General features: G+C 39.5%; 2 protein-coding genes across 5 annotated transcripts in view; both read right to left on the bottom strand.

Annotated features, from left to right (window-relative positions):
* Nucleotides 1–7,741, bottom strand: part of SLC8A3 (solute carrier family 8 member A3) — a 129,829-nt gene extending 122,088 nt beyond the window's left edge. The window contains exon 1 of one of the 4 annotated variants that reach the window (XM_079309841.1): nt 4,809–7,741. The gene's annotated coding sequence lies outside the window, so the exon portion shown is untranslated. The remainder of the gene's footprint in view (nt 1–4,808) is intronic. The other 3 variants (XM_079309839.1, XM_079309844.1, XM_079309834.1) reach the window with 3 other exon arrangements.
* A 4,368-nt stretch (nt 7,742–12,109) lies between these two features.
* COX16 (cytochrome c oxidase assembly factor COX16) overlaps nt 12,110–24,378 on the bottom strand; it is a 46,661-nt gene continuing 34,392 nt past the window's right edge. Inside the window, exon 4 of the mRNA XM_079309880.1 lies at nt 12,110–14,793. Coding sequence (XP_079166006.1) covers nt 14,677–14,793 — 117 coding nt within the window. The 3' untranslated portion in view covers nt 12,110–14,676. The remainder of the gene's footprint in view (nt 14,794–24,378) is intronic.

Below are 24,378 nucleotides of genomic sequence, written 5' to 3'. Positions count from 1 at the left end.
CACAGACACTGGGAGACCATGCTGCTACCCAGCCCAGTCCCCTCCCCTGGTGCTTGCCTGCTTGCTGGACTCATGGCCTGGCTGCTCTCAGGGAGTCTCCACACTCCTAGAATGAATCTTCCATTCCTACCTTCAGTCAAGTCATGAAGCTGGGTATCAAGTGAAAATATACAAGAAAGAGGAGAAAGCCAGCACTGTGGCTTAATTAATCTTATGGGTGGCTGCCATGCAGCAGGAAGAAGTGTAAACATGAGACCAAAGTCTTGGCACACTGCAGAAACAACACAATTCTGGTGCCAGTACAGCAGAGAAGGGATTTAATACAATACACAAGGGAAGAAGTGGAGGGAGGAAGGGGAAAGAGATGAGAATTGACTGACACTTTTGGGCACCTTAAAGGAGGCTCTGTGACAACAGGGCCTGTTTAAAGGATTACAGCACTAATTGCACATCCACATTGTTCAGTCAGGAAGGTCACCTGAGCCACAGATGACACCTTCACCAAAGCACAGAGAAGTGCAGTGAATGGCCTGGGCATGTGGCAGCCACCTTCTTCAAGCACTTGTGTCCCTCATGCATCTTTACCTTGCAAGGGTGAATACCCAGCACTGAACAATGTGCTGAAAGCTAGTGCCAGCCACTCCTCTGATTCTCACAGCTGGTGCCCCCATTCCCTGCCAAAGCTGAGCCAGGGGGCAGAGAGTGAACAGCTACAAGAGACCTCAAACCACCTGAGCTGCCTGCTAACAGCACCAAGGAATTTATCCACTGCAGAGGATTGTTGTTCTGGGTAGTGTGAATTAGGTTTTGTCTTCTTACCAGTGTATGAAGGCTAAGTCAAGGTTAGGAATAAGAAGGAATTAATTACTCCCTTTCCCTGGATGTAGCAGAGCAAACACATGATGTGTCTAATTACAAATTGAGATGCTGGCAGACTTTTTCTACCTCCTCAGAAAGCAAAGAACAATTTCATTCAAGAGCAACATCAGTAATTTCTCCAAGGCCAATAGTCAGTTCAAACTAGACAGCACAAATGCTCATTGGCATTTCAGAGGTGAACAGCAAGTAAACATTCACAGCTGAACAGATACCCTGCTCTCCTCCTTGTGTTAGATATGATTTTTTCACAGGCAAAAGAAAATACAAAAGAAAAAGGCATTGCTAAGTAGCTGCCATTAAGGCACATAACATCCCCTTGCCAGGGCTGCTGACCCTCTGGGCAGGAAACTGGGTGAACATCCCAAAGCATGTTCCAGGTGCTGAGTTTTATTCCAACTGGATACAGCTTGGAGGGTAGAATCAGCTCAGAAGAGATGCATGAGGAGACAAGCAGCAGAGAGGATGAAGGAGGAATCCTCATAAAACTGAGGAGCTGGAAGGGGGTGGAAGCATGCAGCAGGGAGGAAATGGTCTGTCCTGGCCTGCACAAATATCACTCAATGTGTGACTCAGTCAATCCACCCTGAGCTTGACATTTCTCTTGGTAGAAGATGTCCTCTCCCCACTTTCTCCGCTCTAATGCACTGATACTGTCATTTCTAAAGGTGACATGATTACAAGGAATGCTAAAAATAAGCATGGGCTTTCATTCCACTCCCCCATCACTGGTGGAACAAAATTTGCAGCTTTCCTGTTAGCCACAAACAGTGATTTAATATGAAAGGCATGTGGGGGAACAAGACCTTTGCTTCATTTTCATTATCTCCTCATTTTATACAACACCATCAACCAAGGCTGAGACTTAGGAGTCCAGTCTAGTTGTTTGGATGACCATTAATTAGCATCCAGCTTATGCTTTGCCTTAGCCCAGCCAAAAGGGAGAGAACTTTTCTCCTGCCCATCCTTCAATCTTCCAGCCCTTCAGCATGATTAAGGGGTACTCCAGCCCAGTAGCATCCAGACTGCCCTTGCTGGTGTGCTACTCTCCAAGGCCCTCACAGCCCCTTCCTTGCCATAAGGCTGAGGATGCAGCAGGCACAGACCCAGGTTCAGTTCATCACAGCAGCCAGACACTGCCCCAGAACACAAGCCTCCCACAGCTGGGCACCACAGAAGCCCTGACACCCTGAGGAAGCCCTGGGAGCCAGTACACAGGCTGGGTAAATTGCCCTTCCTGAGGGAATAGGGCACATGGACAGATCAGGTGCTCCAAGACTCATTCCAGACCAGATATGAATGCCCAGTCTCTCCAGCACAGAGCCAGCTGATCACTTAAAACCAAGAGGTTTTAAGAAAACAAAGAGTCAACTACACAAACATTAAACTTTACTTGCTGTAAATGCTCAATGCACTTGCAATTCTTTGTGGGAAGAAAAATTTTAAAGTCAGCCTATGGATGATATCAGACAGACTTTTTGCAGGGGAAATCTTCTAAAGGATGGGAAAGAATTTAATAAAATTACAGTTTATTCATATAACATTAGGTCACTATAAAATTTATCTAGCTTTAAATGCTTTTATGTAACATCTGAAACATAGTTTGTTTTTTTTGTTTTTTGCTGTGGTTTGAAAGACATATCAAAATACTAAGTTATGGTAATTCCTGCCTATGCATTAGGTATTCAAAATAGAAGCCTTAATTGCAAGCTGCAAATGCTATAAATGGCAGGCAGTAAATCTCAACAACAGGGGATCAAAAGGAAAGAATATCCAGTAACATGGTTGTTTTTATCTAAAACCAGGACACATTAGTCTGGTACAAGACCTCAGCTGTTAGAGGGAAAATTTTCCTCTCAGGTGACTGATTCTATGAAATACTTATGTATTAGGACGATTAAGAAAATACAAACATTTCTACTCAGGATCATGCAGGATCCCACAACTCAGAGCCTGACATTGGCTTTTCTTTGTCTTTTCAAAAGAAAATGTCTCTGTCTCTGATCTGTACAGACAAAAGCACAGGAATATTGAAAGGTACTTGTTTAAATACACATTCAAAATGTTCAAAGTGTCATAGAAGAAAAGGGCAACTGAAAGCATTTTTTGTTGTCCCCAAATTTTTGATTCTCTTAAAATCAGACATTTACACACAAGAAAAGCTTTTTGAGGTGGACATTTTGTAGCATAAGACTTTTTGTAGTATAAGACTCATATAACAATGTCATAGTGAAGACATCTTCATGTACAAACCCAGCACATTCACTTTATGTCACAGTTATTGATCAAGAGATTGTTTAAGTACAGAATTTGTATTAAGGGTGAAGGAATCACTCCTTTGGGAACACAGAAGCAAGAACCTTAGTAAAATCAGAAACAAGCATTCTCTCTACAGAAAAATTAAGCAGAGAAAAGACAAGCTTTTGCTTCAACTACAGGATACAAGAATTCATTACTTTAAGAGATTATTTAAAGAACTTTCACATGTGCTTGAACCAACTGAAAGTTTTTCAGCTCCTATGAAACAAAATCAAAAGTGAACTGGCTATGTAGTATGTGTGTGTACATATATAAATAAAACCCAGGGGGGTTTCAAAAAGCTCCAGAGACATTCTGCTGCTGCCACAGGGCCAGCACAGCCCACACGCTGCCCCTGAGCATCCTGCTTGTCTGAGTGCTGCCAGCACCAGGCACTGAGCTGCAGCCTCTGTGACACTGCCAGCAAGGCTGCCAGGCCCTTCCTGCATGGCACATTCCATTTTGATTCAAATACTTCTGCTAATTATTTAGAACACAGGTAAGATGTGCCCAGATGCCACAGTTCTCTGGGAATCACCTAACAAGAGTCACTGACTGGTAAATGAGGTTCTTCCATCAGAGAATTTGTCAGATTACTTACAGTGGAGCAAGGCTCACTGCTATGCACAGAAATGAGGGCTTTCCTATCCCCTAAGGAGAGCCCAAACCCTCCAAGGACTGCTCAAAGCTCTTCAAAGAGACAGAGATTGTCTTTGAATTAATCGTGGCTTATTTGTTTCTACCTTTTCCTTTTTTAGTAACAAACCAGTCATAATTATTAATCATGATTGTTTTGAGTGAATCTAATTGCAGTGTTCCCAAAAGCATAGCAACATTCCTTCCACACCCAGCCAACCAAAATAGAAAAATCACATCCCAAAAATAGCAGCAAGAGACAGTGAACAAAACCTGGCCTCCCACAGTTTGTGTCATTAGACCAGACAGATCTCTGAGACAAAATCAGCTGAGAGACTAACACTCTGGAAGATACTGCAGCCTTCCTATAATAGCCAGCCAGAGGGTTTTTGCAGCAGAAATCTCCTACATCCCTCTCTGTTCAAAAAGCTGCCTGGTGCTGCCCCAGAAAGTGGCTTTGGAGGGCACATGGCCAGCCCTCCCTAGGTGAAAGGCAAATTCACAGCATCCTGCATGTACCTCCTCTACAAAGGACAGCTGCAGAGACAAAAGTGGAGCTTTTAAGTGATCTCTGCCGACACAAAGATTGGAAGAGATCCTATAGTTACTGTGTTTGATGTAGGAATGCTGGAGTGAAATGCCTTTAATGAGTTACACAAAAGGTTCCACTACATCGTTTTACGGTCTCTTCTAGAAATAATACGTATTATTTCTGGTTCCATAAGTGAGTTGGGGAAAAACACAAACCATAACAAACCACACAGATCAGGTTAATAAATGTGTATATAAAAACCAGGATTAGATAAGGTTTTCAGGCACTAAGTCTGGCTGGCAGTTACTGTGTCCCTTGTGAATACTTAGCTCTGGACTTAGGAAGTTGACAAACCTAGAGAGACACATATTATCACAGTATTTTGAGGTCTTCCTACAGCAGAGATGTTTTTGCCTAGCCCCAGAACCCCATTCATGCAAGGGTGAAAAGCTCTCAAAGGACTTACCTATAGTTGTCTTCCAAAAATGTTTGGGTTATATATCCTCAAAGAGCTAAAGCAATCTCAAAAAAAGCAAAGAACCTGTTGTTGCAGATAAATGCTTTTTGTGGCTTTCAACAGAAGAAAATCAAGCTCCACTACAATTTCTCCCACTCTAGAGCACCAAGACTCACCTGCCTTTTGAAACAGAAGTAATTCAGGGCAATGCATTTCAGCTGTACTTTCAAGGCACGTTAAACGGGACTTGACTTCTAAAAGATGCTAGATCTCTTAAAGACCAGGAATGATAGCAGTTACAGATGGGGAAAAGTTAGGAGGTCACTGAGCCCAGCCAGCTGCCAGGCCAGGCAGAGTCCCCAAAGGCAGTACAAGCCACAACTCCAACTGATACTACAATTGATCTTAGCCAAAAGGTCAAGAAGTGATGGTGGGAAGGGGGCTGAGGACAAAAGTGACTTACAGCTGCCTCATGTCCTCTGCAGAGGAGATGCAGGCAGACCTCTCTGGAATAGTAGTTAGAATTTATCATGTTAGGCAGGTGGTATTTGACTTGCTGCTCTTAATACATAATCCTGAAAGGTCTGTTGCAGTTATCTACTGTAATAATAATGCTGCTTTGCATGTTACAAGAAACCTGAAGCAGCATCAATAAAATAGTCTCACAGGACCAGTTTGCTGACATTCTGTTTGTGCCCTTGCTGTACACAAGGTTATCTTTAATGGCAGAAAGCATTTTTTTATTGCTCCCAGATGACTTAGAGGAGCCTGTGGATCCTCTGACCTTATTGTCCATACAACATGAGCTTTGGGTAAAGAATGATCTAAGAAAAACTTTGTTTTTGAAGTAGGAAAGATTTATTTTCTGATCTTGTTTCATCCATCAGACAGAGATGCATTCAGTCCTGTCTATAATATGACTTACCAGTGTCCATGCCATGATTTTCCAGATTTTGTCAGAAAGGTAACTTACATATATTGCCTCTGTACTAGGCAATGCTGGGGCTGCAATTTCTATCTAAACACCAGTGTTTCACACTAAGATATTTATTGATCATTGTAATTACTGAGAGAATCTTTTTTAAGTTCTCAAGAAACATATCAAATTTTTAAGAGAAAGAAGAAATAATTTTTTTTAAGTGGCAATATCAAAGCTGCCCAAATTTTCAAACTTATTCAGAGCTGGTAATCCTGTTACCAGAGAGTCAAGGGAGACAAGCCAAAAGCACTTGCAGAGGTACACAGGGCCTTTGCTGTTTTTGCAAGCACTCATCCCAAAGTTTGGTCTTAACATCCATGAAAGCCAAACAGACTTCTTGGGATCCAGCTTACCCAAACAAGACTGATAAAGGCCAAGTGATCAAAACTCATCACTCAAGTGCTTTTCAAGATCAGTGGAAGGGGGGAAACAGCAGAGCACAGTTCAACACCCACCTTGGCAGATATCTACCCCTGAATGAGATGAACATTGCACATGACAATGTAAATGGTTGCACAGACACTTAACATGAAGCCACCACATGTCAGTGGGAAAATGAAGTCTCTTCTGTGTGACCTGGGCAGGAAATTACTGCACAGAGCCAGCTCCTGCTAAGGCAACCATCCTCATACCTCATCCCTGAGAGGATTCCTGCATGTCCCCACCTTGGCAGGGCATTGATGGTGAAGGGACACTATTCTCCAACTCTCCACAGTATGTGTACAGAGAGGAAAATACATTCTCTGAGGCTGCCTAAATATATGTGTTTCTATCTACACATATATTTGATATATAATGCAGGTCCCCTAAAAAACAGCTTTACAGTCATATGACAATCCTTAAGAGACTTTCAGGTATTATGTATTTTCCAAATTTCAGATCTTGTGTTATACCCCTTATGCAAAGAACGCAGTCGAGAATCCTCCAAAGGCAAAAGAAACTTCTCCAAGGACACAAGAACAAGGCCCTTCACTGACTGCTGCAGCAGTTCCTAGATCACATCATCTCCAGGCAGAGAGTACAGAACACCTGTTTTCCTCCTAGTTTCTACTCAGGCACTACCTGAACACACAGAAAGGGAATACATAAAGACTGTATGGAGTATGTGGCTGTTAAAGCAGATAGTGCACACCAGTGACAGAACTTTTAAAACCATGAGCAGTTTGTGTGAGAAAAATGGACCTGTCAGGTAACACTGCACAACCCTGTGTAGCTTCAAGGGACAAAGACTGCTCAATTTTTAATTTCTGTTGTGAATAATTCATTACAGGGGTAAGAAATCTTCTTGAATAGATGAAAGATAGGAGATAAAGGTCTCCTTCTGCTATTCATATTCCAAATCACTGCTCAGCCAGCTGGTCTGTCCATACAAAGTACAAGTTTCTACATCCAGCTTTTTCTTGCAAAGTCAGAAACTTCAACCCACTTAAAAACTGACATGTTCTACACCGGTCCTGGAAGATACACTAAAATTCAAACATTCAAATAAATACTTAAGACATTTCAATTTCTGATTATTTAAAATACAGGGGGGGTTATATTAACAGAAGTAAATTGTGAATGTTCCCAGATGTTCCTCTGCAATGACTTCTCTAAACCAAGTTACAAAACACTGTCTGTCATAACTCTCTTTTAAATATTCCCGAGAACCCTGTATCAGGGCTAGGGTGAACTTTTAAAAATCAAACTGTATTCAAGTTCATCCTGATTTAAGGGATGATAAAAACAAAACCTACACGTTTTGCTATTATTCCAGTACAGCCAATTAGGATGTTTGTACTTCACAGGGAGCACTCAGCCCAAAAAGCCTGTTATAGGGAATGTGCAATCTCAGATTTCTGTGCTGAAAATATGTGTTTATCTTTAATCACATCTTTAATCACATCTTTAATCACATCTGAGTCAGGATGTCTGCAAGGCAAAAGAGCATCTGGTGGTGGGATGGAAAACCAAATAATGGTGAGACATGAGTCCTGAACTGTATGGTCTGTAGACACTTCAAATACAGTATTCAAATACAAATATTCAAATACAGTATTTCCATCTTTGCCAATTTGTTGCTAGGCAGGTAACTTAAAATTATGGAAACCCTGAACCAAACATGTAAGCAGCAGTGATGTCTTTTTTCATACACTGGAACAAATCTTGGGTTTCTTCTTAATGTATCATGACATATGAGCATGCTGTTTGAATATCTAAAAGTGACATAATTTAACAGGAACTGAAAAAATAAATGTAGGCTATGAAATTAGCAAAAGCAGGGAGGAAAAGGAACTAGTTTTTGAGGAAACTTCAGTAGTTGGTGTAAAACTTACACTGTCATTACCTGACATAGCAGAATATTGAATGCAATATGGGGTAGGTCTTTTCTTATGAGTTACTGAGTAGAAGTGCTGTCAGATTGTAAGAGTGCCTCTTTCTGAATGCAGGTGTGCAAGTCTGCTGAGGAGAAGGCTGGCATGCCCAGCCACAGGGGTGTGCAGTCACATCCTTGTCAGCAAAGAGCATCAGCACTCACCAACTAACCGAGGAAGTGACTGGTGAACATTGAAAAAAGATTTTGACAACTTTTTTGGATCTGGTTGATTGACATGTTGCAATCTGTTCATTGAGAAAGACCTATTTTTGATAGATTTACTTTTATTGAGAACACTTTCTGTGAAAAGCTTTGAAAACTGTTGAAGCTTTTTGTGCTGCCAATCTTTTAAGTCAAAACTACATTTTTAAGATCAGTGGTGGTTTTTAATTTCAAGAGTTAAGGTACCTGACAAAGAAGAATGAAGAATGGAAAAAACATGAAACACAGAATAAAACATTATACTTCATCCAAATAAAAGTATTTCTAAAACCACTAACTTGCAAAATATTGTACCTGACTTTTCGTTTGGACCTGAGTATTTTTTGAACTCAAATGTTTTTCCTGAGACAAAAATAATTTTCCTTTCTCTTCTACCCAGAGGGACAAGTCAGGAAAAAAATACTGTTTTCTATTTTTGTCCCTAAGAGTTTTTGCTTTCAGTATTTCTTTTACTTTTTTTCCCCACTTTCCTTCCTTTCCTTTCTTAAAATGCCCTATCTACTAAAAAGCAGAAGAAAACTGAGTCTGGAACCCAAGATTCTTTGCTCTTGCTCTCCTCTTTTCCTCTGTTTATTCAGAAGGAGTAAGAAAAGAGCTATATTAAGCTGAAATTTTATTCTGCTGTTCTCTGTTGAACAAAAGATAGTCCACTAAACCCACTAAATCACAGATAGCACTTCTCTGGGCAACATTATTAGGAACTGACAGCTGGAGATAGAAGATCTCATCTTTTAAAGAAAAAAGTACATTTAATTTCCTTTGTACATAAAATAGAGAGCACAGCATTGTGTATCTGAAGATAAAAAGAGATCCCAGTGTATGATGGGTGCCATCCTTACAGAGATATAATACTGGTCTCTGTTCTGAGCTTACATTGAGCTTTAAATTCAAATTAATTTAGAAACAACTATTCTTCAATTCATGGTAGAGAGTGAACTTTAAAAAAAAGAGGGTGACATTTTACAGCCAGTTCCATCAGAAAAGAGCAGCTCAGAGAATGAATTGTTACCTTTTCGGAGGAACAGTGGAAGGCAGGACAGAAAGAGGAGGGAGAATGGATCTGTAAGGCAGAGACCAGGGCTGCCCTTGGTCCTCAGGGGATGATCCTGGGAGCCACCAAGCCTCCTTGAGGCTGATACCATAATGGATTTGATACTGAGCACACACGGTGGAGCTGGTATTGAACATCAAGGATCTCTTCAGCCACCTTGAAACAGACATGCTACAATGCTATGTTCATTTTTCCCACCAGCTGAGGCACATCATGCCAGGCTCCAAACATGCTGGATGAAAGGACATGAATTTCTTCTACATGGCAATGTACACCCTTATTTCTGGGGGACTTTTCTGATGGTTTTTTTTTTTTTTCCTTTCTCAAGGAACCTGTGACTATGACACATACACTATTCACATTTGCAATGTATAAGCATATTTCATATGTCCTTTCTGCAGCACTACCACCTGCTGCTTTGGTTGCATTTGGTTTTAACACATCCCAAGCAGCATGGAAACAGCGAGGGTGAAACTTTGTTTGCCTGTGTTAAGCAAGACAGTAACACATGCAGTTAAAACATGTGTTTAACAAGAAAATGTGGTCAGTCTGATTCCAGTGGTATGAAAGACTGCTTTTGGCTCCTGGGGAAATTAAAAGTTTTAAGAAAAAACATCTGTATGGAGCTTTTGTTTCTAAGTCTAGAAATTCTGGTTGCAAGCCCTTGTAAGAAATGAAGGCCTAACACTAAGCAATTACCCTCCTTCGATTAAAGGCTTCTGCTTAGCTAGTCTAAAATAGGAGTGGAAATTTTTTTGTGAACCTTACTCCACTGAAGGATGAAAGGTGGTTTTCCACTGAAAACACTGGCAAAAAGCAGCCCTTCTAACCATAAAAGCTTTAAGGAAAATTCCTTGACCATCTTCATGTAAAAATAGTTATTCTGCTTTCCTAAGACTTCAAACCATGCCCTTCTTTCTTTGTTTATTTTAATTTTTTTTTTCCAAGTGGACACAGTAGCAAAGGATAATATTTGGCTTTCCCATTTCTTGCAGAAGTAAGTGCCTCTGGAAAATACAGAATATAAAATGAAACTTGCCCTGCATTGAAGTTGCAAATGCAAAGGCAAGATCATCAAGAAGTACAAGCCTGTGTAGTTATTTCACATGGTAAAAATTGCTGTTTTGAGTTTCACCTATCACAGGCAAGCACAGTGAAACACAAAGTGTGTGTGTGTGTGTGTGTGTGTGTGTGTGTGTGTGTGTGTGTGTAAAACATACAATGAGCACTGACCTTCAAATTTCTCTGAATTGCTGCTTCTCTGTGAAGAAATGGATTTCTTCCTCTGCTTTTTGGGACTGGAGCCCAGCTGATGATAAGATAGACTTAAGTTGCTTTTCAGAAGTTTCTACATTCTATATTCTGATCTAAAACTCCCATCACTCATGTCTTATTACACCACGACCTACCTTTCTTGGGTACTAGACCTTTTTTCAAGACCTTGGAAGATCACTATGAGCAAGATTGCTCTCTGCATTCTGATTCTGTAAGTTTTTAATATCCAACTGCTCCTCCAGATGTATTTAGGAACTTCAAAATTCAACTGCTGTGCTATTCAGTAGTTTTGAAAGCTTTTTTGCACCACAGCAGCTACAGCTTTTGCTAAGGCTCTCCATCTGTTACAGCTGAACTGAGATACTGAGCACTTTGGGACATCCATGCATCTGTACATTCAAAGTGCTGTAGGAAAACAGCTCTCAATAAGCAGGATCCACAGGGCAGGTCTCACACAGAGGCCTGGGCAGCACTTTGAGCTGCAGACAGCTGCCACCAGGAACCATCCAGCAGATACCCACGTACCTGTCGTGCTATGCTGACCTCTGCCCTGAAGACAGGTGCCCCAGATTTCTTCCAATTCTATGTCCTGCTGCTTTTCTTGTTATGGAAGATCCCAAAGACCAACCTTGCTACAGCTTTTTTTGAGAGATAAACACCTTCTCCTTTACTGTCAGAACAGGGATCTTGAAACTGATTTTTCAGCCCACATACACACAGACACCTACCCAGGCTTGCTTCTTTTATTTCTAATTTCAGCAATACTGATTAGAAGATCTGGCTTCTTCAGTCCTCTCTTTTACCTTTGTAATACAGTACACCTCTCACTAAAGCCTTGTTTTCATTCTACTCAGACCTGTGCACACCAGTTACCAAACAGGATGCAAAAATGTCAATTGGTGTCTCAGACTGACAAGTACTTAGTTACCTCTGCCCTCTCACTCACAGATGTTTAGAATTATGATTCAGGAGCTGAACAAAGGAGGCTTAGAGACAACTAGAAGTGCTCTACCTGGCTTTCAAAAGAATAGCTGAAATAAGCAGCCAAACTGAGCATGAATTCTGAACTGAAGTTTGCCTCTCCTTGCAACTGTTATGAACCACAATTCGCCACATTTCTGGAGTGCCTTCTACTCTAGGTTGCATGACAACTTAAGAGACTTAACTGGCTCTCTACATGCCTTTCAGAAGTATTATTTCCAATTCAATAGGTAAGAAAAGCACAGCATAAAACATCAAGCCATTGTTCAATGCATGGCAATAAAGATGAATTGCTGATATGGCCCTTCCCATTTTATGGAAAGTACAGCTTCTGTACCAGCAACTGTTGGTTGGGTTTTTTTTTATAATTCATAAATGAGTCAACATTAAAAAATTATTAAAATAAGTCAACATTTTAAAAATTAGTAAAATAAGTCAACATTAAATAACATGGTGGGTTTTTATTTTAGTGGACAATCAATAGATATAGCTTGTCTTCTAAAATGGAAGTTGAAGAAAAGGGCAAGTTGGAAAGTTTTCCAACTGCACACCATTTTTTCTCAGAGATAAATCCATTACTTTCCAAAGAGGCCACTTCAAAGGTAGTTACAAATATGCTCTCAGAAATGACACCATTTAGTGCCTAAGAAAAAAGGAAAGGTGAGGGGATCCCACAACCAGTAAACAACCAACTAAAATCTGGTCCTAAGTTAGGACATAAGAAATTGTTTCATGTAAGTAATTATTTACAACTACATTCCAAACCTGCTGAAATAAGATGACCATTCCCAAAACAGTCTTTGCAGAATATCAAATTACTAAAAATACACAGGATATTTCAATGAGTGTTTTGTTCATTAAGAAGAGTGATAAGCTTAAGGGTTTCATGCAAGAGGAATATCTTTGCTCCTTCCTGTGGGGGAAGGGGCTGCTTCTCCTACACATGCTGTTCTTAGAAATCCCTGTGTTTATTTCAGGAGCAGCACTGGTCCATATTGTGAGCCAGCATGCAAGCCTGGGGCTGAGCACGCCTCTCCATATGGAAAGCAATGGCAGCTTCCATTCTCCTTCAATCAAAGCAGGGAAAAGGAAGATGTGCATCCTCTCAAAAAGGCAGTGAATTTGCAGAGTCCACACCAGTGGGGAATGTAAAGATGCATTTCCAATGGTCCAGCTCTCACTGTAACAGTGCAGAGATGAAGCAAGAGTCCTGACTGAGAGAACACTGTCAGTGTAGCCAAAGCTCTGATGCCCTTTGAATGACCAATCTTGCAGCCAATGGAACTGCACCTGAACTTGAATTTAAGAGTTGAAAAAAAGCTTAACAAGTTATGCACTATTAATTACTCCTTGTCATATTTTTATTTTATTTGCCTAATGCCAAAACAATTAAACCAATTTCCTCCTTATCTAGGTCTAGCACAGCTTAATGCCTGTATTCTAGTTTTTCACTGGTTTCCCCTATAGCATTTATGATTACCTACTCTTGCATTATTTCTCTTATTCCTCTCCTGGCTGGTATAATTTATTCACACTTTGATTTAGAAGCAAAGTAATCTATGACATTAAACAGGGAAATACACAAACACACAGCTCTAACTTTGTTTCAAATTTCATCCACCACTTTCTGATGGTTTTCACAACTGTCAGAAGAAAATATGCACAGAACATGCCCAAGATATTTCATGTGATGCTTTTTGAATTCCTTTTTAACTCCCTAAAACTCAGTGTTAATTCTTCCTCCTGAGTGAAAAACTGGGCCTCACCACAGACAGTCCAAAGAAAATGAAGTGCTGAGAGAAGATTTACATGAGGGCAATGAGGCTACCCTAAAAAAGTGTCCAAAAGGACATTCAGATTACGTTTGACACATCCTGCAGAGGGGAGTAAGGCCACACCTTTTCCAAAGACAGTTCCAAAAGGATTTACATACAGGCATCACTGAGAGTTTTGAAACAAGAATCTGCTGTTAATGTATGCTCCACTGCTCCCTTCCTCTGATGAGGACTTTCACAAGTCTGTTGCAACACATTATCAAGTGTCATTTCATGTGAAAAATTGAGTAGAGGCTTCTTCATTGAACTTTCTCAGCAGAAGGGTTCCTGAATGTTAGCACAACATCCTCTAACAGCAAATATTTAGCACACAAAGACAAATATAAAAAGACAAGCATTTCAGAAGAACTGATTAGAACATAAAAAAATTCTATGCACATGCACAAATATACATGTAATAATACATGTAAGATGAGCTTTGCCTCATGTAGTGGTTCAAGAAGATTCTGCTACAATATTTACTCACAGAGAAGCAGCACAGCTCTTTGAGAGGAAGTGTTCTTCCAATTTAAACAGAGAGGTTCCAGTGCAGAGATCCAGCATGCATGAAGGTATCAATAAACTAATCACAGAAATTTAACCACTGCTAAACAAATGTTATTTGACCAATTATCAGCTGACACTCAGTACATGCCTTTGTGCAGTCCCTGGAAATGAAACACAAGAGCATTATTTAGCCAAAATTGGACTCATTGTTCTGAACAGCTCATATGCCTGTGGAGTCCCTTCCAAGCTAAAGAGCCTGAAGTCATGCAGGGCCTCCCTGAAGCAGCACTTATCTGGTCACACACATCTAGATGACAGCACTGTTGTTCTCATTAGGATGACAACTTCTGGTACTGACAAGTGACTCTTGAAATGTTATTCCATGGTGAAGCAGTTTTGAATGTTAGAGACTGAAAAACAATGGGATATTCTCAGTAGAATAATCAGCTTTTTTTTTAATTGAAAATTCACATATACAGCCTGTGGTACTCTACACAAATGGATGCAAACAAAGAGCTCCATATAATACAGTGCCTTTTGGACTGATCTCACAGTTACTTATATATACACCAGCTGAATTGTTCAGTGCAAATGCTCCCATGTCTGTTCCTGACACTGGATTAAAAATAAAGACAGTCCAGCCTGAGACTATTTTTCATTTTTTCCAGAGGCACCGAAGGTGGTTTGCTCAGTCACTCTGCCTTGAGACGGAGAGCCTCTCGCCGCTGTTTCTGAACCGTCCTGGAATCTTCCCACAGACTGGGTCCTCTGATGTTCTCCCAGTTATCCAAGTTAGATTTTTCCAGCTTCTGCAGACAAACAGCAAAAAGAACAGGGTCACCTTGATAGATCCATGATATAAAGTAGATATGATTTCAAATTGATTTATTTTTTCAACAGAAACTCAGTACCACCATTGGGTTGATGAACTTTCATCTACCCTGCATGAGAAGTTCAACAAGAAAAAAAAAACCTAATAGTTATCCATATAGCTACATAAATGACTAAGACAGGCATTACTGCATCTGCTTGTCAGCAGGTCAGTAACATTTAAGGTCAGGAAGCACTGCAGCATATGAGCAAGACCAAAGATACCTTGTATACACTTTTTCTTCTCTCACCTTGTTTTCCAGATCTGTTCTTCAACTGCAAGTCTGCCAAGCACTGAAGTAGTAGGAATGACAAGCATTGGTATAGCTCAAACAGAAGGATTAGTAATTAGTGAGCTGAAGTACCCTGTCAGCAAAAATACAAAGCATGCTGGAAAAAATTTATTATCTATCACAAAGAGAGACAGCAGTGGTGCAAACCCCTTCAATCCACGTGGTTTTAACTTGAGAGAGGAAAGCAATGCTTTCTGCTGCCTAGTTTCCCATGGTACCCAGCCACCACAGACAGGCCTCTACTAAGTCATACATGACATATGCTGCCTGACTGACTGAACAGTCAGGTATTAAAAAACTAGATTTAATTACCTTTTTAACTACTCCTATCGTCCCCGCTCAGAACTACCAATGACTCAGAGGCAACAAAAATGAAGAACAGGTGCCCTTCTGACCTCACCCACCATGTGCTGCAGTTAAAGAACACAAACATACATTGAATCTTCACAGTCCTATTGGCAGAGGCATAGCTGTGCCTTCTCAGGACACAGACCTCAGGTCTCACATGCCAGCACAGAATCAGTGCTGTCCTAGACACTACTGAACAGGGCAACACTGCATCCCAGTAATGAACAATACATCCTGCAGTGGGACTTAAACCTGACCTGTGATCCAGGCCTCATCTCAGCAGATGCTGTAAAAATACACCAGAAAATACTTAATCCTGCCCTGGGCCTGTAGCCTAATTTGTCTATTATCAATCATTCAAAAACGTGGCAAACTCTCAGGGACTTGAATAATAGTTGCAGAAAAATTCAACAGCTACAACAGAAAAGACCTGCTGCTATTAGTTCATGTTATGTAAAAGTTTCCTGACACTTCTCCAACTGAGGAAAGAAATTGCAATGAGGTTAGTCAGATATCAAAAGAAATTAGGCAACACTCTACAGAAGATATATGAGAACACATGCACAAACATAGCAGACTTTCACAAGGCAGAAGCAACTGAATTTTTGGTACAGTAGAGTTGGCATAGGTCTTTCTGAAGAATTGTCTTTATTACTTTATACATCTTATGCTTAGCTGGTACTTCTTTTCAACCAGAAGGGATCTAAGCTGACATGGAAGGAGAGAGAAAGAGCAAAAGTACTCATCATTCCACACAACAGTGACTTTCCCCTCTGATTGCAAATTTGGAATTTAGCATCTGATTTTAATGGATGCTTCAAGGAAACTACACTTAAAATAAATCTTGTGATTTAACAGAAGGGATGCATGCTAATTCAATTCAACACAAAGGTATCAAACACCTGTGAGGATTCAACTATTCCAAAATTGTTTGTCTCCCAAAACCTGAACATTAATCAACTTCTAAAATAAGTACAACAAAACTTGTGGTATCTAAAGATAGGCTACATAAAGAAGTCTACCAAAAGAGACATGCACTGAAGATCTTTACAAAAAAGTTCATATTAATTTGTCCCTGAAACTTCACAAAGGCTTTACAGAGAGGAGGTTTGTCAAAAACAGGAAGCATTTCAAAACTATAGTATCCAAAAAAACCAGTACCAGAAAGTATCTTGGCAGTTTCCAACAGAAATTATAATGGTACCTAATGGTACCTAGAAAACACACTGGGATACACTGACAGAATAAAACAGCCAAGGGTTATGTGCATTGAATGCCATTGCAAGAGATGACAAATAAGAGCCATTGATCAATCAAAATATAAAGAAATAAAGGTTCTTATGCATACTTAGGAAGACTATATTTTTTAAAATTATCATATTTATAGACATCATTAACATTCTGTGTCATGTATAAACATTTTGTAGTATCTTATGAAATTCAAGAAGAAAGCATCTTCCTTACTACCAGGGGACAATATCTGCAAAAATTTAGTTTATGGGATCAGTCATCAGAAGGCAGAATGATCTGACATACCAACTTCCTGAACGGATGCTATCCAATTTTGGAATAACAGAGCACTCTTGCTGCATGTGGATAAGTATAAGAAGGAATATCACCACTGAAAGGGGATGTGAAAATCTGTTCTGCAATGCTTTCCTATTAAATAGCTATTTTCACATATATCTGTGCTGGTTCTGGATGGGGTAGAGTTTTTTTTTTTTTTTACAGTAGCAAGTATAGGGAATTGTTTTGGATTTGTGTTGAAAACAGTGTTGGTAACACAGGGATGTTTTCATTACTGCTGAGCAGCTCACACAGAGCCAAGGCTGCCTCTGCTTCTCACTCCACCCCAGCTGTCAGTGAGCTGAGGGTGCACAGGAGGGCACACAGGTGCAGGTGACCCCAAGTGACCACAGGGATATCCCACACCACAAGGAACCGTGCTCAGCATGGGACACTGGGGGAAGGAGGAGGAACAGGGGGACATTCAGAGAGATGGAGCTTGTTGTTCAAAGCAACATTTAGAAGTGATGGAGCCCTGGTCCCCTAGAAATGGCTGAATACCAGCTGCCCATGGGAATTGGTAAATGAATTCCTGGTTTTACTTTGCTTACACCAGCACCTTAAGGTTTAGCTACTAATCTGTCTTTATCTCAATCTATGTTTCCCTACTTTCACCCTTCCAAATCTCTCCCCCATCCCATCATGAAGGAGTGAGTGAGCAGCTGCATGAGGCTTGGCTGCTGAGGTTAAACCAGGACAGTACCTCACATACAACTGAGTAAAACCCTGCCTTTTCTGCTTGGTCACTGACATGAAAACTCTTACAACAGAATCATCCCAGAATAAATAGCTACATTAGATGTAGGCTAATGACATGCACATAGCTACATTTTAAATTCATCTTAGTGATGAGAGTAAGACCAGATTGACAGCCCTCTTAATTAGGTGCAGCACAAGCTGCAAAGTTACACAGCTCCTACAGATTGTCTGAGCTTGCACAGTGAGAATTCAGGCAAGCAGGTAGTTCAGCTCTTAGATGAAGCTGAAGTCAACATCTTCCATTCTGTCTGGCTAGGTCTTCTTAATTTATTTATTTTTTCCATTTTAGTCACTTGGACTCTGCCTACCTAACTTTATGAAGACATCACATCACATGGTAAACTACTTTCAGCTTTTACTAAACTGAAATTTATATTAACTGGAAGGCTAAAAACCAAAAGACTTCTCCCAATTCAAATGTACTAAACACTCAATCATTGGAGACTACAATGAAATGTAATCAGATCAGATCAGCAGCACTTTTCCTGCTTGTCTCAAATAGCCCAAAGGATATTGAAAATTAGCTGTTTAAAGTAAGATCAGTATAGTCCATTAAATCTACTGATTCACTCCCTAAATCAGCTAAACTGCCTCTTAAGAGTACAGGACTGACAGAAGCTGTAAATTCAAGGGAAAAAAAAGCTGTTACTCAGATAAGCACAGTGAAAAAGAAAAGTATGTTCAACTGTTTGCCACACTTGGCTTTTAAGACTTGCTAAACAGCTTGACTGGTGCAATGGTACCAAAAAGGACATAAAAAACCCTTCACTTCTAATTTGTTGGTTCAAATGCCTGGCTTAGCTAGAAGTTCTAAGCCTCTGACAGCCTTAAAATTAAATAACATTCAAAAAAGAGTTTGAATTCTACTCTTGTAGGATAGTCTTCATGCCACAATACACAAACTGAAGCCTGCAGAAATTCATTTAGAGTTATTAGTGTTCAGGCTGAGTGAATTCAAGGTGGCTGCTTGCAAAAAAATGTTTGGGTTTAGTCTCAGTTTTTCACATGTGAAAGGAGGGATAAGAGAATCCTGTTTACTTTACAGCTTGATGAAATAAATTCTGTGATGAACACCACAGAAAGAAATAGCTCTGATACAGAGACACAATTATTTCCCATCATTATAGTAAGCAAACTCATTTGGAGACAAAAGATGAGCCAGGAAAAAATATCCTCATGGCTTTAAGAGGCAGTGAAAAAATTAAACCAATTGAACAGTCTGTTTTTTAAAGGTGTGAAAAAAGCTTGAAGAGACAAAAGGTATATTGAGGAGCTCCAGAATGATGCATAGAGGAAGAGTACAGAATTACAGCTAACATTGAATCTGCTGTCTTGTGCATGACTGAAAATCTGAACGTCATCATTGCCCTGATATGGCTTTAGTGGTTTTTTTTTAATAACTCTTTCCCAGAGCCATCTTTTTGACATTTCATTTTCTTAATATAAACTGGGTGTTACTTACTTTGCCTAGGAAGTGACATAATTTAATATCTGCAACTAGTGATTTAATAATCTGGGATTTAATAGCCCATAAATAGTGATTGAATCCTCAGTTTAAAAGTAAGTATTTTTTTCCAAATAGAGAATGTTTAGTTTTTATTATATTAGTAAACAAGTAAGTTAGTAAGCAGCAAATTATGGCCAGAATAAGACTGCTTTATGTTTATTAAGGGAAGAATTGCTGGGGGTGAGGGGGGACTGGCATGTAAGCATGCAGAGAGCTGCTTCTCCTTTTGGCTTTGCTGAAGACTGGCAAAAACCAACAGAGGCTTTTTTGCTGAATTCATTGGGATCCAATAGCATTCATCCATGGAACAATTAATCAACCTATGAAGAACTGGTTTAAGACATTCTTTCCCCAGGTGTTATTTTCCCTTTAATTATGCCAATTTAACAATGTGGGGCTGTGCTCCAACCAGGAAAAACAAAATAGTTAAGGGAAATAAATTCATACTGCTTATGACCAATCCTATATAAGCATAGAACTATGGAAACACTTGAAAGGAAAAAAAAACATTGAAGGAAACATTGGGTTGAGAGTGAAAAGAAACATCTTTGAGTGACTATGTCACAGAAGATGAGTATTGAGGAACTGCACCACCAATTTGTCTGTGCAACCTTTTCCCATGCAATGCATGCAAACAGAACTTGCCTCCAGAGGTGTCACAGAGTTTAATTAATGTTCACAGAGTACTCTCACAGTTTTATGTGAAGGTGATACAGCGATACAAAGTACTCAGTAAGCTACATTAGTACCCAGCCTTGAATTTTTAGCATAAGAGAAAATAACACAAAGCAGACTTCCATCAGGAATTTGGCCTTGCCAATATTTCCTCCTAATTTACAATTACAAGCAGTTTTCCTTCTTAAAATTCAGAATCTCTTAAAATCCACATGAAATCTCAGGGGATAATCCAGTGCCATTTATGGATTACACCTGCAGATCACCTAAGATGGACTTCTCAGTCCAAAAGATTCACACACTTTATAATAAAGTCAAGAGAATGTGTGCATGGGTCATTTACTTTCAGCGTATCTTCTTTTCCTAAGCAAAACAAAACTCAGAAAGGTCAAACATAAATAATAGCATGAGTGCAGTAGTACAACTTCAAATCAAACATCCCATGTTCAGCAAATTCCACTTTTAATTAAGCAATTAAGTACCTTTAGAATAGTTTTCATTTCCCTCATACAGAAAGTTTGATCAAGCTATGGTTATTCTGCCCCAAAAGGAGAGGTGCTATTTACTAAGATTAATCCCTAAATTCACTACTTGGGAGACCTAGCCAAGTCAACAGGACCAACAAATTTCCCAAATCTGTCTGCCTGGCCTTGGTAAGTTTATATCACACAAAACTTTGTAAAGGGATGTCCTAGTTACAGCAGCACAAATCTCTAAAATAGGAACAGCCAGGGATAGACTTTTAGGATGTTTGCAGCATCTTTTTCAGCTAAATAAAGGTGAACTTGACTGAAGGGTATGTGTGATCTTTAACAGTGCAGGAGACCAGTAAGACTAAAGAATGACAGTTCTGTTGCTGCTAAGAAGAACATACAGATTTTTACAGCTGGTCTCTATCTGGATCCCAGAAAGCCCTCCTGACACCACAGAAATAGTTTATTTCAACAACTTCCTAAGACTATGGATACTTGGAAGTGTGGACAGTTTTTATACCTTCTGTATACAAAATCTGGCACAGTCTGTCCTTGTAATAAAGATAAAAAGACACTCTAATAAAAAAAGGATGAGGTGTACCAGGATAAAAAAAATGAGACCCATGAGTCACACAAGGTGTTTTTCCTTCTGAAGAGATATGAAAAACAAGGTTTCTTATGTGAGAGGGAAAAGCTGCAATGAATACCACAGCAAAGGGCTAAAAACAAGAAGTGATCAGTTACCATCATGAAACTACTAACAGAAGTGTGTGGGCATAAGAAAAGAAACACCTAGAGAAGGTTTACAACAACAGTAGCAAATTAAATTTAAATCCATGCCATTAAGTAACTACTTTAAAGTAATGACACTCCTCAAATCAGCAGTCAACTTTACCAAGCAGTTGACCTTTCTGAATTGGTGGGCTCAGTTTCCTGCCACTCACATGCTCCCCCTTAACCCTGGTCTCAGTTGGTACAGGTAACATTCACACAGTTACTGGAGTTTAGGACTTCTGCTTATCATGTACACTTCCCTGCTGATTTTCTACTCACCTCTCTTCCAGAGCTTGCTTATCAATTAATATGCTGAAACAGAATGCTTTTCTCTGTTGAGAAACTATGATCTGGGCAAAATATTAACAGGGCAAGCTCAAATCTCTCAGCCATAAATAGTTTTTCAGTAACATCCATGGCTACTGTTTGATTTGTGCTGCTGGGCAATTTTTCATAGGGAAAAAAATCCTCCTGTTTCTTCTCTGTGGCTAACATCCCCTTTCTAATTGATGAGGACAGTGATAGAAATGTTATTCCTATACTGTACTGCCAGTAACAGTAAAGGTACTTCTCAGTACAGTTCACAAATAATATGTAACTCTACATTTCATTCTATCAGAACCAACAGGTCTTCAAATCAAATCAGAAATACTTCTGTCTTAGAAAGATCTTGGCATTTTTTAAATTTTTACAAGCCTGAAGATGAAGTTTTAGAAAGTAAAGTCTGGGGTTTTTCTGGATCTGGAAGGTGTTTTGGTTTTTATCTGCATTGTGATTAAATACTATTTGTGTTGGAGGTGTAAGATGGCACAGGGGGACACTGGCTTTCCAATGACTTGAAGGGAAGATGCTATGAACAAGATCTATTATTACATATTGAACTATCAAGACTATTTTCCTCAGCCTTTGAACTTCTCAGTGATGCCTCCCAGCTATACCTGGGCAAATACCAAGTTTTACTAGACAGTCAGTGAAGTCATGTGAACTTCTCCATTCAATTTTCAGAAATTTGATTATTTAGCTAAGAGTTGTTCAAACTCCATGGTCAGTCTCCACCAGAAACTTTTTTTCTGTTTGAACAGTAAACCTGTTAGGACAAGCAGTAACCCATTCTCTGACAGTAACTTGCTAAAGCAGAGTACATTTTTGTAGTATAGTCTGAACATTAAATAATGATGGGTAACAATAATTAGAGAAGCAAAGAACATGAAAGAATTGTATAATAATTTTTAAAGCATTTCACATTTAGATTTGATTGTCCATGTGGACATCATCTGGAAGTACACTGACAATCACAAAAATATTCCAGATAGTGTTTTTGAAATTGGTCAAAAACAGAGACAAAAATCTAAGAAAAACAAACAGGAGAATTTTCTTGCAAAAGCCGGGACAAGAACTTCAAAATTACCTTCAAATTTGCTGTATCTTCTTCAGGAGACAATGAGAGAAACATACATGGCCTCTACTGTGTGGCTAAATTCCCACACACTACACTAGAGTTACTTCAGAGATATTTCATACCAAAGATCCAACAATTCCCCACTGGAGGCCCATTAGCAAGGCCGAATATTTAACACTTTCTCTTAGCCAGCTGCACAAGTTCCCCATACTGGCTGCCTGGCAGAAGCTAGCAGCATTCCCTAACACAGTAAATGAAAAAATTAATCCATGATGTGCACATGCAGGTTGCCCTACTAGAACTTTTGGGGCTTTTTTGTGACTGAGACAACACACAGTGTTTGCCCTAGCATGGTAAGAGTTGGTCAATTCATGTGGCATTAGAAACTAAGAAAATACACATGAAATGCAAGTTGGTACCAAGGATTCTATTTTGGAGTGAGGAGAAAAAGTGAAGGATGAGAAGAGATTATTTGTAACAGTCCCAACCATGTTTGCTGTCTGACTGATAATCACTCACCTTGTTTTCCATCTGTGAGACATCAGTGTCCTCTTATTGGATAAGGAAAGTGTAAATGCAACACATATGAAAGAAACAGCTCTCAGTTAAGAAAAAATCCTGTGCTAAGAGATGACCAGGAAAGATTTTACAGGACTATAAATAGGGATGCATTCCAGAAATAACACCACTAAAAAGTGATACCCTATGAACTTTACCCTAGAGGCTTTCTTCCTGCAAGAGGCTTTTCCACCACAAATCTTCCTGTGCCATATCCATCACCAAATTCCACCTTCTTGTGTTTCTCTATGGAAAACTATGAGCATAGTTTATAGATTGAACACATTGAATTGTGGTGTAGGAAACTACTGAGATGTCAAGAAGGTCAAAACTATAGGTTGTGAAAAGGCCAAACTATATGGACTGTACATCCACTCAGAATAAAATGCCTAACTATTTGAACTAAAATTTTTCCCATGGTAGTTTCTACTCATGATAAAGTAACATGACTTTGTACTTCTCTACAAAACACTGTGTTGACGACACACAATGAAATAACAAAGTAAAAGGATATTTCACATGTGAATAAACTGAAATGCAAGAAACTCAGCTTGTCCCAGACATAGCCTGGAGGGCACTCAGAATCTAATGCCTAGGCTGGACAATGCACCAAGGAAGAAGAGCACATGAAAATAACAGACTGATTAAAAGGAAAAGAAAAGTATCTCAACCTCTATTTATCTCAACCTATTTATTGTCACAACAGTCACTAAGGAGGGGTATTTTCCTAACATCTCTGTAAGCTCTCAAACAGCTCAAGGCATTTAACCACCAGTATCTTCACATACATTGAAGCAAATCAATTCAATACACTAATCTGTTAATTCTTAAGCAGCAACAAAATCTGTAATCCTTTGGTACTGATAATGACAGCAACAAGATTGCTTGTAGATTTCAACTGCCATCCAGGAATTTCTTCCTAGAGCATTCCTGATGTCTACAGACTTGGATGCAGTTACTGTGCTACTACACTTGCCACTCCCTGAAAAAAAGTTTAATCCATTCTGCTGGCACTACAATCCCTGAAGTTATGTCAGATGAGCAATAAGTGGCCTGAGTCTTTTTCAGAAGAGCTTATTCAAATTCTTCTTTTAAGACAGTAAATATATAGGCTATATTCCCAAAACACCTCTCCATATACCTACTTTTAATTTTTGAACTGTCCTCAATAT

This window comes from Erithacus rubecula, assembly GCF_903797595.1.
Source record: "Erithacus rubecula genome assembly, chromosome: 6".
NCBI lineage: Eukaryota > Metazoa > Chordata > Aves > Passeriformes > Muscicapidae > Erithacus > Erithacus rubecula.
This window is presented reverse-complemented; position numbering and strand designations above follow the sequence as displayed.